The 15,917-nt window shown below is 37.1% G+C and overlaps 2 protein-coding genes across 3 annotated transcripts; both read left to right on the top strand.

Moving 5' to 3' along the window:
* Positions 1-4,524: 4,524 nt before the first annotated feature.
* On the top strand, positions 4,525-5,661 carry LOC123322371 (cell division control protein 2 homolog 3-like). The gene has a single exon (XM_044910316.1). The coding sequence runs from the start codon at positions 4,525-4,527 to the stop codon at positions 5,659-5,661; it is 1,137 nt and encodes a 378-aa protein (XP_044766251.1).
* A 6,705-nt stretch (positions 5,662-12,366) lies between these two features.
* LOC123322177 lies at positions 12,367-15,492 on the top strand. 2 transcript variants are annotated; one of them, XM_044910045.1, is made up of 4 exons: positions 12,367-13,823; positions 14,120-14,153; positions 14,462-14,527; positions 15,025-15,492. In XM_044910045.1, exons 2-4 carry the CDS (start codon positions 14,145-14,147, stop codon positions 15,253-15,255), a joined length of 306 nt encoding a protein of 101 aa, XP_044765980.1. In that variant the 5' UTR covers positions 12,367-13,823; positions 14,120-14,144; the 3' UTR covers positions 15,256-15,492. The 2 variants fall into 2 exon arrangements, with proteins under 2 accessions (XP_044765980.1, XP_044765979.1); XM_044910044.1 differs by having other exon boundaries at positions 12,367-14,153.
* Positions 15,493-15,917: the final 425 nt, after the last annotated feature.

The following is a 15,917-nucleotide window of genomic DNA, read 5'->3' on the forward strand; positions in this document are numbered from 1 at the left end:
GCCGTATTCCAATAGTGGTCTTATGATATTCCCTTCAATCTTATTTTTGGTTGTTATATGAGTCTCCTGTAGAAATATATCCTCCTCTGTAGTACCCATATGGGTACTCAATGTTCTCACTGACCCCCCCTCCACTTCTTGGTGACCAATGAGCTGTAACACAGTATTTTTTTCATGTTCTTTCTGTAACGCATAAAATTCATTGAAATATCAAGAAGAATGAAGAATATTATTATTAACAAATCCTTATATATGTACAGTCCCTGGCCAGTTTATTAGACGCAATGAGGATTTTTTTTCATTTACAGGTATTGCCCGAGGAAAAAGCAGAATATTTGAATTTCATTTCCACAGAATGTCAGTTTTATCTACGACTCTCATTAAATTGTTCTATTCGGCATTTATTTTTGATGTTGTAATATTAGTACTCAAGTATGAATCAGTACTATGTATTCCAGTGGACGTCTTGCATGCTGCAGGTTCGGACGTTATTTCGATAATCCACATATGAAATCATTATTCTCGAATGTAGCAAACCGAACAATTCTGCATTGATAGTATGAAGCTCTCATAGCTACACAAGGTGGCACAGCAAAATATTAGAATTTCATGTTGAATCATCAATATATCAATATTTTTATTGAATATGGATATATTATATGTGAAAACCATTTATAGATAAAGTATATATAAAATATACATTCAATTTAATAATTCAATATTCAAAAACCAATAACCTAATAACCAATTTCAAAGCGTGTTTAATTGAGATTTTGCATCGAATCAATGCGTCTAATAATATGGCCAGGGACTGTATATGGCAAAAATCGACATAGAATGTTCCAAAACCTCGTTAAAATAAGAATAAAATTCATGGACGTGCAAACAACAATATTCAAGCAAGATTCAATAACAAAATGATAATTCAGAATTGAAATAAAACGTGAAAATTAATATTGTCGATTATCATAAGATGATATAGATTGAACGCAGGAATGGTACATACTTTATTGGAATTTTTGCCTCGTTTATCTGTCTATATTAATGTATGATTTTTTTCGTGATTTTTTGCTGACCAAATATTTTAGTCTTTTTTGATATGAATGAACGATTCTATATATATTCATCTGTTTTCTGATCTAATAAATTTCTCCTTTTTCAGCAAGGCGATGACTATCAGATCATTACAGGACACCTCCATCTGGCCAAATTAATTGGACCGCGTAGAAGCCATAAGAATGATACGTTGAGGAAGTATCATCATCCTTTAGAGGATTAATAAAATTGTATTCATTTTTTTGAATGAATCAATGTATATTCTGTAAAAATGCATTTTTTTTAACACCCTCAAGACATGAAAAAAACATTCTAGTAATGAAATGAAAGAATATTGGGATTCTTGGACTAATTTTATTTATTGTTCCTCAATACAACGCCGACGTTTCGAAACTAACTAAATGGACGATAACCTAAGAACATTCTAGTAATGTTTCCGTATTGAAATCATATAATCATTCAAATTTCTTGAAATCATTGATACAAACTTGAAGTTTTTCGAAAAAAACGAGTCGAAGAAAATATTCACTTCCATTATTGCTGAATATAAAAATTGGGAAATGCTGATACATAGTAGGAGATAAAAGGAGATTCTTTCCAAGTCTTTCCTGCAATTTCTGGATCAGCTGTCTACCTCGGATCAAAAATCGCCGTATACGACCGTTTTTTCGAAATCAGTTCATTCCTTCTGTTTCGTTTTCAATAGTTCTCCCCATATTTTCGGAATAAGAAAAAAAACGGGACTGGAATTCGTAGAAAACATAGGATTCATATCCAAAAAAAGTTAAGTTACAATGAAAATCTCCGACTAACTACGCCACTGAATTGTTCATAGAAAAGTGACTTAAGAATGAACATCCGGATGCGACAAGAATTGAAAAGTCAGCATATTTGATTAGTTCACATTTTCATCTGAATATTTATCTCTTCTTACTCGAAAACCTGGCAAAGTGCCTTTCGAACCATTTTTCCCAATTTTTTTCAACTACGTTACTCCAACAAATCGGAATCACCATCACCCTATACAATTGAGATATAACACTATGAAAACGGAAAAGCATTACGGAGATCCGACACACCGGATTAATAGCGTCACTGCGCTCAATTCGTAAGGCGTCGTCCCTACGTCTCGGTAATTATAACGAGTGGAATAGTTGATGTAATAAACAATCCACCCCGGCAATACCGTTAAGTGGTAAACCCTTTATGATTTTAATACTTACTTTCAATGCGAACCTGCCCTCGTCGGAATCAGGAAAAAAGCCGCCAGGAATTTGATGGAATTTTCTGAATATCGAGTAATGATTAGAATTATACTCCATTCACATTTATTTTATCAGTCGGTTGGCCATGAAATAATTTTATCAAGTTTTTGTAACTAGAACGGAGTAAGGTTGGCACCCATAAAATGTCGTTAATGTCATAACGCCGTTGCCGCAACTAATATCAATTTTTATTACGAAAATGCCGAAAGTGATTGAAAAAAGTGACAGGGTTTCAGGCAGTCGCTATTTAGAATTCAGATCCGCTCATTCAAATAGTTATACCCTGATATTCTAAAATCTACAATTCGTCAGACGGTAGCGAACATATTCAATGTATGTGAATTTATAAAATGTTTCATCTGAATCTATACGACTTATATTTTAGCTGAATGTTTCCAAAATCAGAAAGATTGTGAATGAAGAGGATGACAAAGAATTTCCTTCTATTGGGAGACCCAAAAAAGTGGTGGCATTTGAGAATTTTATGTTTGAGTGAATTAATGCGAAAAGTTTACTACCGGATTTTCGATTAAGGTCATCGTAGAATAAGTTCCAGAAAATTTATTTTTCTATTTCTCAATTGACTTGTCCTATACATTGTTAATGTCTTAAGGTACCAATAAACACCTAATTATTATTATTATATCAATGTATTATGATGAACAGCCGCCAGTTGTCCTGTTAATTGTTTATTCATGTGAAATTTTTGTTCAAAGGTTCAAGTTCATCTTGACTTGAAACTTCCTTTAATTCCTTTTACTTATATTGATGCAGGATGATTTTTGTTGAAGAATTTATAATTATTATAATTATCTGTGATTTCCTTCGGGCGATACCCATTCCCAACCACTGCATCATATGCATTTCATCTTCGGGTTAATATTTTTGAAATCATCTACAACTGATGTAACGTATTCAAACTTTAGCCAAAGAAGATAACGAACATTAACTCTCCTTAAGCCAGTGTATATTATTATATTATACTGATCTCTTGTATTTTCCATGCAAATAACTGGATTTGGCACGCCTTCAATCAGTTTTTTCAAACTTCAATTATGTTCGTTAAATATTTTCCGAAGAGATTCGACATTGTAATAAAATACATAATGCAGAGGGAAATGTGAAGTGAATGGAGTACACCAACTCGAAATATAGTTGCGAAAAAATTCAAGGTCATTCAAATCATTTTTTTGAGTAGCCCCTGTTTAGATTTAGCCCGCTGAACATGGTACTTGAAAAGCAAACTGGCAGAAGTCAAATTATTGAGCAAAACATCAATAAAGATTAGTAATACAGGATGTTTTTAGATGATGATGGTATTATGGCAGAGTGTGTCAATTTCGAACTTATTTGATATTCATCTCAAAACTTTTTAGTGAGGAATAATTCGAATCCAATTGCAATGTCCCAATCATTCATAAGGAATCTGTATTCGAAGATTATAGAGTTAATAACTCTCTAATCTTTGTCTGTATTTTAGTAAGGATGACGTGATCTCTGGTACTAATGTCATTTCGAAATATAATATAGAAATTATTGCCATCTGTCCAAGTTTCCACAAGAAAAGCTTTAGGAAACGTTCGCTTTTATAAAATTTGATTTTAGCATCGCTTTTTTCTCAGGACTCGAAATGGAAGTAAAAAAAATTGAATTCATGATTCATTTTCGAATGAGAGTGCTGTAACCGACAGAAGGAATTCTTAACTTGTTGCTAATTCCCATTATGATCTGACGAACGATCATAATGATCTTGGCATGATAATGGGGTAGGTACTTCATAAATGGGTACCTCGAGATTCGAATTTCTAGAACTACAAGACCTCGTCAATAAGTCAGAAAAAGCTCTTGACATGTTTACATTCCAATGGGTAAAACCGAAGGCAGACAGTTCGAAGGTTCAATAAAAATGTCAGTATTTCGGACCCATGCAAATAAGCACACCTGAAGTACACAATTGTACTTTATTGGGAATACCTTCTTTCGAAGAGTGCTGTGTAAATTTCTCAAAATTTATAGGTTTCTTGCGGATTTCATGAGTTACATGGTCAAATTATAATCGTTGTACGTAGAAATGTACGTTTCCGAACTCGATTTCGAAGGATAGATGATGATTAAGACCAAATCCCTTTATCAATCATATTCAGTTGAATTCAGGTTTAAAGAACCGTGATCATTTTCTACTCGAGACGTAGTCCGCAGCCCCATGCCAGGTTATAAATCCGCACCGTTGCGTTGTCTCGATGCGTCGCAGGTCGCCCAGACCCTTAAATTAGATTACGGGAGGCGGTACCCCGAACAGCCATTTGCTATTAATATTGATTATTACCGTTGCAGGATGGAGAAGTACAGTTTTGAAGCCATTCTGGGGGAAGGTGGCTTTGGCCGCGTCTACCGCGTCAGGGAAAGTGGCCAGGAGGGTCAGCAGCGGGCACTCAAGGAGGTCCGCCTGAATCCGGAAGCCGTCAGGGAGGCGGAATTAATGGACCTCTTTGACCACCGTAATATTCTGCCGCTCATCGAGACGTTGGTGGAGCCCCCACACCTGTATCTGCCGTTGTGTGAGGAGGATTTGGGGACCTCCCTCGCCCGCGAGGGTCCGAGGAGGAGCCCCTCGTCCTTCTTCCGGGTGGTCCGCCAAATCGCTGTGGGCCTCGCAGAATGCCATCGGCACAGCGTGGTCCACCGCGATCTGAAACCTGGCAACGTGCTGAGACAGGGGGCTCGGTTTATGCTAGCCGACTTTGGGGTGGCCGAGCAATTTACACCGAGCCGACCACTCCTAACAGAGTTGGCTGGCACTCCACTGTATTGGAGCCCGGAGCAACTCCGCCGGGAGCCGTACAGCACCGCGGTGGACCTGTGGGCCTTAGTGCTCGTGGCCATGGACGTGGCCACGGGTCGGCCCTGCCAAACCGATGGCCAGGCTACGGAGCACTGGGCCTCTTCCCCAGGCGGAGAACGCCAGAGGGAGTTGGCCCAGCTGCACCCGTCCGTTGTCTGGTTTGTCGAAGGGCTTTTGATGGACGAGCCGTCCCTCCGCCGCTCCGCTGACCAGTGGGAGTGGCCGGCCGTTCATCTGTCCACCGTGGTAGACCTGGAGAAGACCCCGTCACCACCGTCCGATGGACCGTGGGTGACCCGCCTACCACCGGACCTGGCAAACCGACTAAGAACCGTCCAAAATCCCTCAGAATGGACGAGGAGTCTGAAGCGGAGGGTGCGGGCACTATTGCCAGAGGGTAGAGAAGGCCACCGAGTCCGCCACCGCTTCAGATTCCCGTCCGGCACCGTGCGCCGTCTCTGGGTGCCGCCGGACTCGGACAGGACCGGGGAAACGTGAGTTAGTCCGTGTCTAGTCCCAGTGGGACTGAGGGAATCGAAAAAAAAATTTTGTTTTAATAATCACATACAAAATTAGTATCACACTCACCTATCTCTTTTTCTAGAAAGAACTGACCGTTGAGGCCCCGAATTGTCCCCTATCCGACACCGCAATGGCGGAAGATAACATGGAGGTGGAAATCCTAGACCGTCTCGACAGGGAGCTGTTATTTGTGGACCCCGAGGAGGTGGACATGCCCGATGATCCACCCAGACCGGTCCCCTTACCGTTGGGAGCAGCGAAGGCCTTCCTCCGCCCGACGCCGAAAGCCGCCGCCGGTTGCTCCGCAACACCGTCCCCAGCGCTCGGACCGGCGTTTTGTGATTTCACATTATACATTTTGTTAGCGCATTTACTCAAAACTATTCCGGCTTTTTTCTCAGATGGAGAATGTTTGGAATTGATGGACCCTTATTCAATACTGGCAAACGCTACTGAGTACTATCCAGTAACACAGCGACTACTGAGTACTATACACAGAGCGCAACCCAGTACGAAACGGAACCCGATTCAATCCCCTCCAGATAGAAACCCTGACGAAGACAATAGCATATGTCCCATATTTTTTTATTTCTCTAATTCAGTATGCCGATTCGCTTTGCGAACAACCGGCGTGTGACGAATTGAGAAGTCCGGGAACAGGTTCGGATCACGGCAGAAATGATGCCAGCGGTACAATAATAAAGAATGATCACGCCTAAACGGAGATTCAATGAATACAACAATAAGGATAAATTCAGATGCATATCACCCGTTGATATGAATATCAACAAGGAAAAAAAAGAAGCTTTGTTGCTCTGATCAGGTCAAATGAGACCGAAACCATGGTCAGCATCTGCTTTTCTCCGATGGGACGTACTCCATTTGGCGCCTGATGCTAGCAAATTGGCTAGTTCGATTCAGATCGTAACACTTGTTGATATTCATATCAGCCGGTGGTATGCATCAAAATTTATCCTTATTCATAAATTCATTAGAAAAAAGGATAGATGAAAGCGGGGGACCTTATGAACACTTACTCTAATTTTCTTATTTGGTTTTTTTTATTGAGTTGATAACTTCATCATTACTCTATACCTGCATCGGTTTCTACTTCATAATTTTCGTATCAAAATACTGCGAAAACGCTACCTACACAGAATCGAGATTTACCAAGAGTATCTTTTTGGAGTAAAATTAATAATAATGTTTAAGTTCACTGAAAATTTTGATTCATAAATCTAAACTCGAAAAGCTGTTGTTCAATTCTACTTTGTACAAAGCAGGTAACAAGCTCATTCTATGCGAGTCAGATATAAAAAAAATTCATGAGAGTTGTCAATTTATTATTGCAACATATTTGTACCTATAATTTTTTTTCAAAGCCCTTCACCTTGAATACGGAAGGCGATACAAAAATTTTCTTCCAAGCAAACCCCAATTATTTATCAGTTTTCTACCTATCCTAGAGAAGGGGTCACCTTTTTTATACCTTAACACCCTTCATAATCAAATCAAATCATTTATTGGTCTCTCAGGACATAAAAAATCTATTAGACAAGTCAGAAAAGATATTAAGCTTGAAGGTACATAGCATCCTCAGAAACATCATTTAAAAATTCATAAACAGCATAATAGCACTTTTTGAAAAACGAAGTTTTTACACTCCCCTTGAGTTCTCTGATATTCTGAGATCGAACATGGGAACGTAAATGATTGAATAATTTTATGACATGATACATGGGCGACATCTCAAATTTTTTAGATTTATGTTTAGATAATAAACATTACTGTTCCACTTCTCGTAATGTTGTTGTGAAAGCTAGATAATTTAGGAAGGCTTTTCTCTTTCTCCTGGATATAAAATGAAAATAGAAGATAAAATGAGTACACTATTTTGTACAAAAACTGGTCTAAAGGACGACCTTGGACTTATATTATAGATCATACGCAGAATAAGTTTCTGTATAATATGAAATGGATCACGCCTTCATAGTGAGGCAGGTAAATAATAAACTAATTCAGATGCATAACATCCGCAGATAATGAAATCAACGAATGTTACGATCTAAATCGAACTAACAAATGGGATTAAAGCATATGGATGCATACTGCTATCTTCGCTCTGAGAGTTAGGAAATTGAATTGGGTTGGTTCCCGTTTCTCTGCCCGCTACTGAAATGGAATAAAAGGAGCCGGAAATTCATAGCATTTCGTTGTCAAATGAGTTTTGTTGCTCTGACGAGGTCAAATAACCAATAACCATGGTCAGCATCTACTCTTTGTCGACGAAATGAAATTTCTGGTGATACTTCAAGCGATGGCAATTTGTTAGTTCGATTCAGATCGTAACATTCGTTGATTTCATTATCTGCTTTCTGTATAATGAAAACCCTACCAGCATCTGAAGAATTTCCCTACAGAAGTACGTTGTTAGAAAACCAAGCTGTAGTAGATATTGATTAGAGATTAAATAGGTAGCAGGTGTCTTACTCTATTTAGAGCAAAATAAGAGCAAACCGAATCAATGTGATTGAACCATCTCAGAATTTTATCCAAAAAAATTCCAAGAAATTTTACAGTATCATTGGATGTGATAACTGTATCAAGGTGGCGAAGAACAAGTTTCTCAGTGCACCAACCGATAGAAAAATGAATAATGACGGTCTTATCGATGTTGATGACGAAATTATTGCTGTGGCATCATTTTACGAAAAAACCTAATAAAAATCCACATCATATTTGGAGCTCTTCGAGGAAAGAAGCTCTAACAGCAAAAGAGGTCTCGTCAGCAAACCAAACTACTGAACCCATCTTTGTACACGATAGTAAACCGTTTTGTGAACAAAACTGGGACAACTCATCTCTTAGATTTCAAGGCAGGTCGTTAATGAAAAGAAGGAACACCAAAGATCCTAAAACGAATCCCTGTGGTATTCCTAATTTCAAAGTATAGTTCAAAGTATACTCGGATGATAAAGTATCCCCGACTTTGACATTTGCTGGTCTTTTTTCAAGATAACTCCCCAACCACTCCAGGAATATACCTCTGAAACCTAGGTTATAACATTTTTCTATAATAAAGTTGAAGGAGAGGGTGTCAAGGGCCCTAGAGAGGTCAAAGAACAATCCAGCAACATAGAAACCACCATCAAGACATTCGCATACATATTCAGTGAATTGAACAGCTGCCGACTGTGTTGAATGGCCAGATCTGAAACCGTGCTGGGAATTATTCAAAATATCATATTTGTCAACATACTTTGTCATTCTGCCGAGGATCATCTTTTCGTAAACTTTCGAAAAAGAGTTCAGAAGAGAAATTGGTCTGTAATTGGTAATATCACGCGTGATATTTATTTTAAAGATTGAAATGACCGTAGCCTTTTTTAACAATGAAGGCAAAATGCCTTGGTTTACAGACAAATCGATACACTGTGCAAAATGCTGACATATCGGGCTTCTGGTAGAGACAGAATTCGGACCAGAAATTTTAATATATTATAAGTAAATGATAAATGGATTGACCACACTTGTACTACCCCGCCAGAAGCTCATAAATTATTAATTTTTCTTTCTCGAAGAGGTCTTCTTAATCCTTCAGATGTAGTGAGTATATAAAATTTTACATTTCGGTGAAAAGTATATTCGTCTGCTGTTAGAAAGTCGAAACGTTTTGCAAAGCGCAATAAATTTAGAACGAAAGATTACAGACACTGTTATCGATAAATTTTTTTCCAATACAAATCTTTTCAGACTTAAGCACCCTGGGACTCAAAGGTATGTTGCGGGAGAATGTCACGAAATTCAAATCATACGGAAAATTACCAATATCTATTATTTGTGCCAAATGACCCCCCATGCCAAACGCTCAAATTTAGAGTTGCATAGAACGAGTGCCACAATACGACAAAAAATTAATATATTTTATTTAGGAACTGTTGAATTTGGTCTATGTATATATTGTTATATTCATGGAAATTGTATTGTTTTTTGTATTACACTTTTTTGTTTTTTTGTAAGAGTGTTATTATTCCTACAATCAACACAACGAAGTTGCCGGATATCTTTTTAGAGCAGGTCTGAAATCAGATGTAATATTGATGATATTCATAATCGTCATAGTGGATTAGCTCATTTATTATTGATGAAAGAAATGTGTATATAGTTCAGTCCTTGTTTCATCACACCAGAAGAATTCGAAACATGCCACAAAAACATGATTTGACTAAAATAAAGAAACTAAATTGCATGATTACTACACCTAGTTTAGCTCACACAATAGCTCCTTCACAAAGTTGAAGGTAGGTGAAATTAATTAACTTGGTTGAACTATGACTCTATTGGAATAGCGAAACAATTGTAGTGTTGGTAAAAACTTGATGGTAATAATGTAACTCAGTTTCTTCAGTTTTATTGTTTTGTATCAAGTACCCGCCATATCAATTCGATATGTTTTTATTCAATATGAAAGAAAACTTTTCAGGCTAAACTGAAAATAGAATTGGTAAAATGAAGAAAGAATAAATCGAAGTAGGATTAGACTGCTTGAAACTGGTTCCGTAGGATCTAAATTTGATCGGCTTCACATTATTACCAACAGCTGATGGATATCATGATCAGTATTTTCAATGGCTTATGAACCATTATGGGAATACCACGATTTCTCTAAATTTCTCTAAGAATAAGTGATTTTGAAAACTATTAGAAAGTTCCAATCCATCTGTGGAAGCTATGTATTTCATGGTAAAAGGTTGAGCCGAACCATACAGAATACTTTCGTGGTCTTCATCCAGAGAATGTCCCCTGGGTAATATTTATTCAGTATTGATCCACCACTTCAACATATTAATGCTCCTTTCACTATTACTTCCGATGACGTTCATTGACCAATAAAAATCTGCTCTTTTCTCACAGGAATATCGGACCATCATTGAGTGTTTAGTAGGTAGCAGCAATCTACACCTGGCGAAGAACAACTAGGCAGACTCTCCGTAGATATGATCAGTGAGTGAACCATAACACCGTTTATTTAGGAACTACTGAATGTACATTGACCTCAAGCAACCTGTAAGGCACGGAAAAATAAACTATGAGACAAATGGCAGTGTTCCCTATCACTTGCCATTTATTTATTAGGCTGAAGAATGTGGACAGATTTACATAATATAATTTTTATTTTCATCAAAGATACCTTGTGTTTGGTGATAGAAGCCTCACAAATCAAGTTTGGATCTACAGTACCGATTACAAACCTAACAATAGGTGAAAGAAGAAGGGAGATCCCTCGAATTCCAATAATGATCTAATAAGTTTTTGTACATTATGCATGTTCAAACTTCAATCTATCTGATTACAAGGAACTAGACAACAGTAATTCATATGAGAATGAGGTGAGGTGAGTTAAATAAATTTCTTCGAATTAATCTACATTTAAAACTCACGTGTTGTATGCAAAAATTTAATTCCATTTTGATTGGGATTCAAATGATAACACTTCCCAGAAAATTATGTAATTTGCTAGCGCGTTATTCAATCCATAGCAATAAGATCAAGATGACGTTTATCCACTATTGCTTGGTTTTTTATTGAACTTGTGAATTAAAAATAAATAATTCACAGAGTGGATAAACGTAGTTGCTAAGGGTGGAATAATGTTGTCTCAAAATGTCAAAACGTCGAAACTTCAAAAATTATTTGCTAAGCGCATTATATTCATTAAAAGGAAAGATTTATGAGATAATCGTCACAAATCTGATTTCAGCTCTTCAAAAAAAAGAACTTTTGAAAATATCTTCGAAATTATGATCATTACCTAGATACAACAGTCCCTGTCGTGTATCATAAGGAATAAATGTAATTAAAAGTGTAAGAGCCAAGGGCGGAATTAAGGGGGTGGCACGGGGGCACGCCCCCCCAGACGGACGGATCTTTCTATACATACTCTCAAAAATAAAAGTGAAGTTCATTTCTCACATTTACTGTTGATTTTTTCGCTCGTCTGCCCGTTGTGCCCCCCCAGAAAAAAATCCTGGATCCGCCCTTGATAAGAGCCCTAGAAAGTATAAGGCTAATGATAATATATAACTCAAGGTTTTCTGTTGAAGTTTTTAGAAGGATAAATTTTCCATATCTCGATAAAAATAGATTAGACTCTCGTCAGTCTCGTTAAAATTAGTTTAATCATCGTTTTAAGTTTTTGTTTCTCTTTGTTGCAATTCAGTATACTGAAATGCCGTAAGAAAGAAGAATTTTTTGGATATAATTCAGGAAGATGATGGCCTAAATGCAGCGAACTTGATTGTTTATGGCATTCCCAGAGGAGAAATAGGAGAATATGATACAGGCTCGGGTATATTATACGAGAGTACATTATATTCATAGCTTTTATGACAGATTGTTCTACAAATTAATCTGCGTCAGTGAGGATGAACTGAATGTGTAGTAGCACGTTGGCGCAGGTCAATGTTTTACTTCCAAACAAGGCGATTTTACGTAGGGCTATTCGGATAAAGCTCATTTTGTCTCATTTGCACAAGCAGCGATTTGAAGGAAGTTCTTTGAATAAGTGAAACAGTCATCTACTTCTTCTCCTTGTGAGTAAGAAAATGCCGAAGATTTTGAAGATTTATGATTCTAAACCCAAATCCTAACCTAAAAGTTTCTGGAACTCTTGTCCGATGGTTTGATTGCTTATAATATATAACCGTTGAAAACATTGGATATTAGATATTTTCCAGGTTGCAATTAATTACTTGGATGATTATTAAATGTTGGGTTTCTCGCTGATAACAGTATAGTATCATTATTATCGGAATTGGAAAAAAATTTGAAACGCTCGAAGAGGTCCAACCTGAATGAGGAACTGTGTCAAAAGCCTTGCGGTAATCAACCCAGGCAACAGAAATATTTCTGAGCTTCCTTCTAGCTTGTTTTGTCAGGATGTAATCGACAACCAGCAAATCTTTTGATGATCTTGCGCCTCTTCGGCATCCTCTTTGCTCAGCTGCCATCAAGTTGTTTTCCCCTAGGTGTTTACTTATTACCCCAGTGAACAGTTTGGGTAATCATGACTTTTCGTCATGTGGATGTGGGCGGATCTTCGACATCCCAATTACGCACGCGCGAACAGTATCATCGGGGCATTTTGTTGCCAGATTGTGCAAAAGCCGTATCTTCGGAATCGGACTTCGATTTATAGAAACTGATATTATTGCCAATTGTGGAAATTAATCACATATCACATTATACTCGTATGTAGGCTTCTCCGCATTAATTTTCTTAAGAAATCCTTTCGAAAATAAATAAAATAGTGTTAAGAAATGACAGCTCTATTCAGATGAGAGGAAGTTAGAAAATGGATACCTATTAACACATAAACAATTGCATAAATTAATCTATGTATTTGAGTCTGAATTTAGCAAAATTCTGAGATAGGATTTTTTCCACTTTTTACAGTAAACACCTGACCTGATTTGTTACATTTGCTTCATTCAAAAATTCACTTTCAAATAATTTAATTTTTAAATAGTATTTCAAATAAATGTATAGTTGAATTATAATATATTGTTTATATAGAAAGTCATGTGATAAAGGGAATAATAACTTTTGATCTTATCGGTTATTATCTTTATATGGAAAGGAATTTAGTACTTTCCAAACAATTTATTTTGATTTCTGAGCTGATATCCATCAGTATCATTCCGTGATACCGAATGAAAATCATTGGAATATTAGATTCCTCGTAATCTAAATTGTTTCTCAGTAGTTTCAAAACAAAACAAAAACAAACACTTTCACTTCCACACTCAAGGGACGTTAACTTTGAATTCGATCCGGATATGTCAAAATATTTTGCTTCTATCATTCATTCTTCAAATACCTGAATAATCGTCACATCTGGCAACGTTGCTGCTCATGTTAAGGACCGCCCACATCCACATGACGAAAAGTCATGTTTACCTTACATGCTTATGCGTATTCGAATTGGAAGACGTCGAGTTCCGTTATCACGAATAAAGAATATTCGATCGGTCGCGCATATAGGCAGATGTCATATTCCTACGCCAGGTTTTTTTAAAGGAAAAAATGTTTAACGTATGATAGTTTTTAGCATTCATTCCATAACGTTTATGAGATTGGTAAGAGTAACATTTTCGATTTTCACTTATTATCGACATTTTCGTGGTACATTGTATAAATTAGATATCGATAGCATTGGATATTATGGTATTTCGAATGATTTGTTAATTTGCGAAAAAGATCATATCTATATATTTTATGTTATATGTAATTGAATGTTGATTCAGGATCTATAAGAATTTATTCGTGGGTAAAGTAAAAATGTATATCTAAATGCAATCGAGTCGATGTTATTATAACGTTAAGTTTGGTATAAAGTTATTAAGTTTTTCACATATGGAATGTTCTGTTACAGAGTTGGTAATCGAAAAGAAAGGAATATGGAGAGAGTAAGTAATATAAAAGTTTCGTATTATTAACGTAATAGTTCTGTATTTGTATTCGTACGAGTATTAACATAAATCGATTTTGTGGACGGACTAATCGATAAATTCGAAAAGTATTTGAAATGAATCCTTCATGTATTGTTAAAGAAATTTGGCGTATGGTCTCTATCTATTTATCTATCTCTGAGTGAAAGTTTTTTTCTTTTTCTATTTTTGCTGAGTTATTATTTTTCGATACATGATCGATTATTGTGTCGTTGGATATTATGTAATGCGATACACAAATAATAGTGTTCGTTTATTTATTACAGAGACAGCTAGAGGACCATTCCAGGCTATTGCGGATTATTGAGGCGGTGGTGGCGGTGACCCCCTACGTAAGTATATAGGGTCACTTATTGGTTTATTTCGTTATTTAGTATTTTGTCGTGCGCAAGTTTATTAATGGAATATTATAATATAATATAATGTTTGTGTTGTTTATCTGTTGTATCATCGGCAGTTGCAGTCTGTGATACAATTCTATGTTATATAAGCGATTGGTAGTGTTTCGAATACATATTAGTCTTTTATTGCGAATCAAGTAATTAATTGCGTATGAAAGAAAAAAGATATCGATGGAAATGGATGCTGAGAAGAGTTGGCATTTCCTGATGCGTCTTAACGTTTTCATTTTCAACCTTTGGAGAAATAACAGTTAACAAGTATTTATAGAAACGATTTATTCCTGCATCATTTGTGGTATGTGCTGTGTTCCAGAGATTGGGAGTGTACACCGTTTAGAACGTTTCAGAAAATAAAGAATAACAGTTTTTCTACTAACTATACGTTGCATAATTGTTACGTGTGTTATTTATCATTGTTCATTTTGCAGTATCCACGGGGTCACCGCCGCGGACAAGGCCGCGGCCGGAGTCGTGGCTACGGCCGGGGTCGGGCGGGCCGCGGCTCCATTAGACGATACCGATGGCGGAGCGGGAGGAGAGCGGCGAGGGCGGTGGAGGCCGGTCCCTCCTCCAGAGAGGCGCCACCACCAACGCCGGTGGGGGAGGCGGCGGCGGCGGCCGTGGAGGTGGGGACGCAAGAAAGTGAGCCCATGGAATAAAAAAATAAAAGTATTAAAAAGATATTGGTTTTTGATTAATGGTATTGTTGTACGAGAGAAAACGGTCGATTGTACAATCCTTTTTCCTATATCCTTGCGTCGAGAAAGCGTTCACGTACGTTGACATAAGGACGATGCAAATAATCAGTTCAATATCGCGTTATGTTCTATTGAAGTATTATACATATATTGGTAGATAAGTATGTCGATAAGTAATTAAGTGGAGGAACTGGGGACATGTCAATTCTATCTCTGCTATGTATATATATATATATATATATAGTAATAGGCAATTGATGGATTATTACGTTTGTGTGTATAGATAGAAATGGTGGATGCGCTTATTGTCGATTGGGAGATTGTGGTGTTCCATTGTAATTGTTACACATGGAAAAAGCAGCAGATTAGGAGTAGGGTGGAATTGGAGTATGGAATAATGCTTCAATGAGGAAATATGCCTAGGTGTTCTGTATGTTATAGTTCCTTCGGTTGCGATAAGAACTATGGTTCCAACCAGAGACATAAAATGTATATCCTGGTTTCAACTAATCGGGGGCTGTGGGCAGTATATACATTTTGGTTACGTCTGGTTAGTTAGTAAGTGGGTGGCACAGATCACTAATATCAAAGAGGAACCTCTTTGCTAATATACGGTGGGCGGT

This window comes from Coccinella septempunctata, chromosome X (genome assembly GCF_907165205.1).
Source record: "Coccinella septempunctata chromosome X, icCocSept1.1, whole genome shotgun sequence".
In the NCBI taxonomy this organism is placed as follows: Eukaryota; Metazoa; Arthropoda; class Insecta; order Coleoptera; family Coccinellidae; genus Coccinella; species Coccinella septempunctata.

Coding starts and splice junctions, on each gene's coding strand:
- LOC123322371 (XM_044910316.1), top strand. CDS start 4,525: ATGCCAGGTTATAAATCCGCACCGTTGCGTTGTCTCGATGCGTCGCAG.
- LOC123322177 (XM_044910044.1), top strand. CDS start 14,106: ATGTTCTGTTACAGAGTTGGTAATCGAAAAGAAAGGAATATGGAGAGA. Junction 14,154..14,461: donor AAGAAAGGAATATGGAGAGA/GTAAGTAATATA, acceptor TATTTATTACAG/AGACAGCTAGAGGACCATTC. Junction 14,528..15,024: donor TGGTGGCGGTGACCCCCTAC/GTAAGTATATAG, acceptor TTCATTTTGCAG/TATCCACGGGGTCACCGCCG.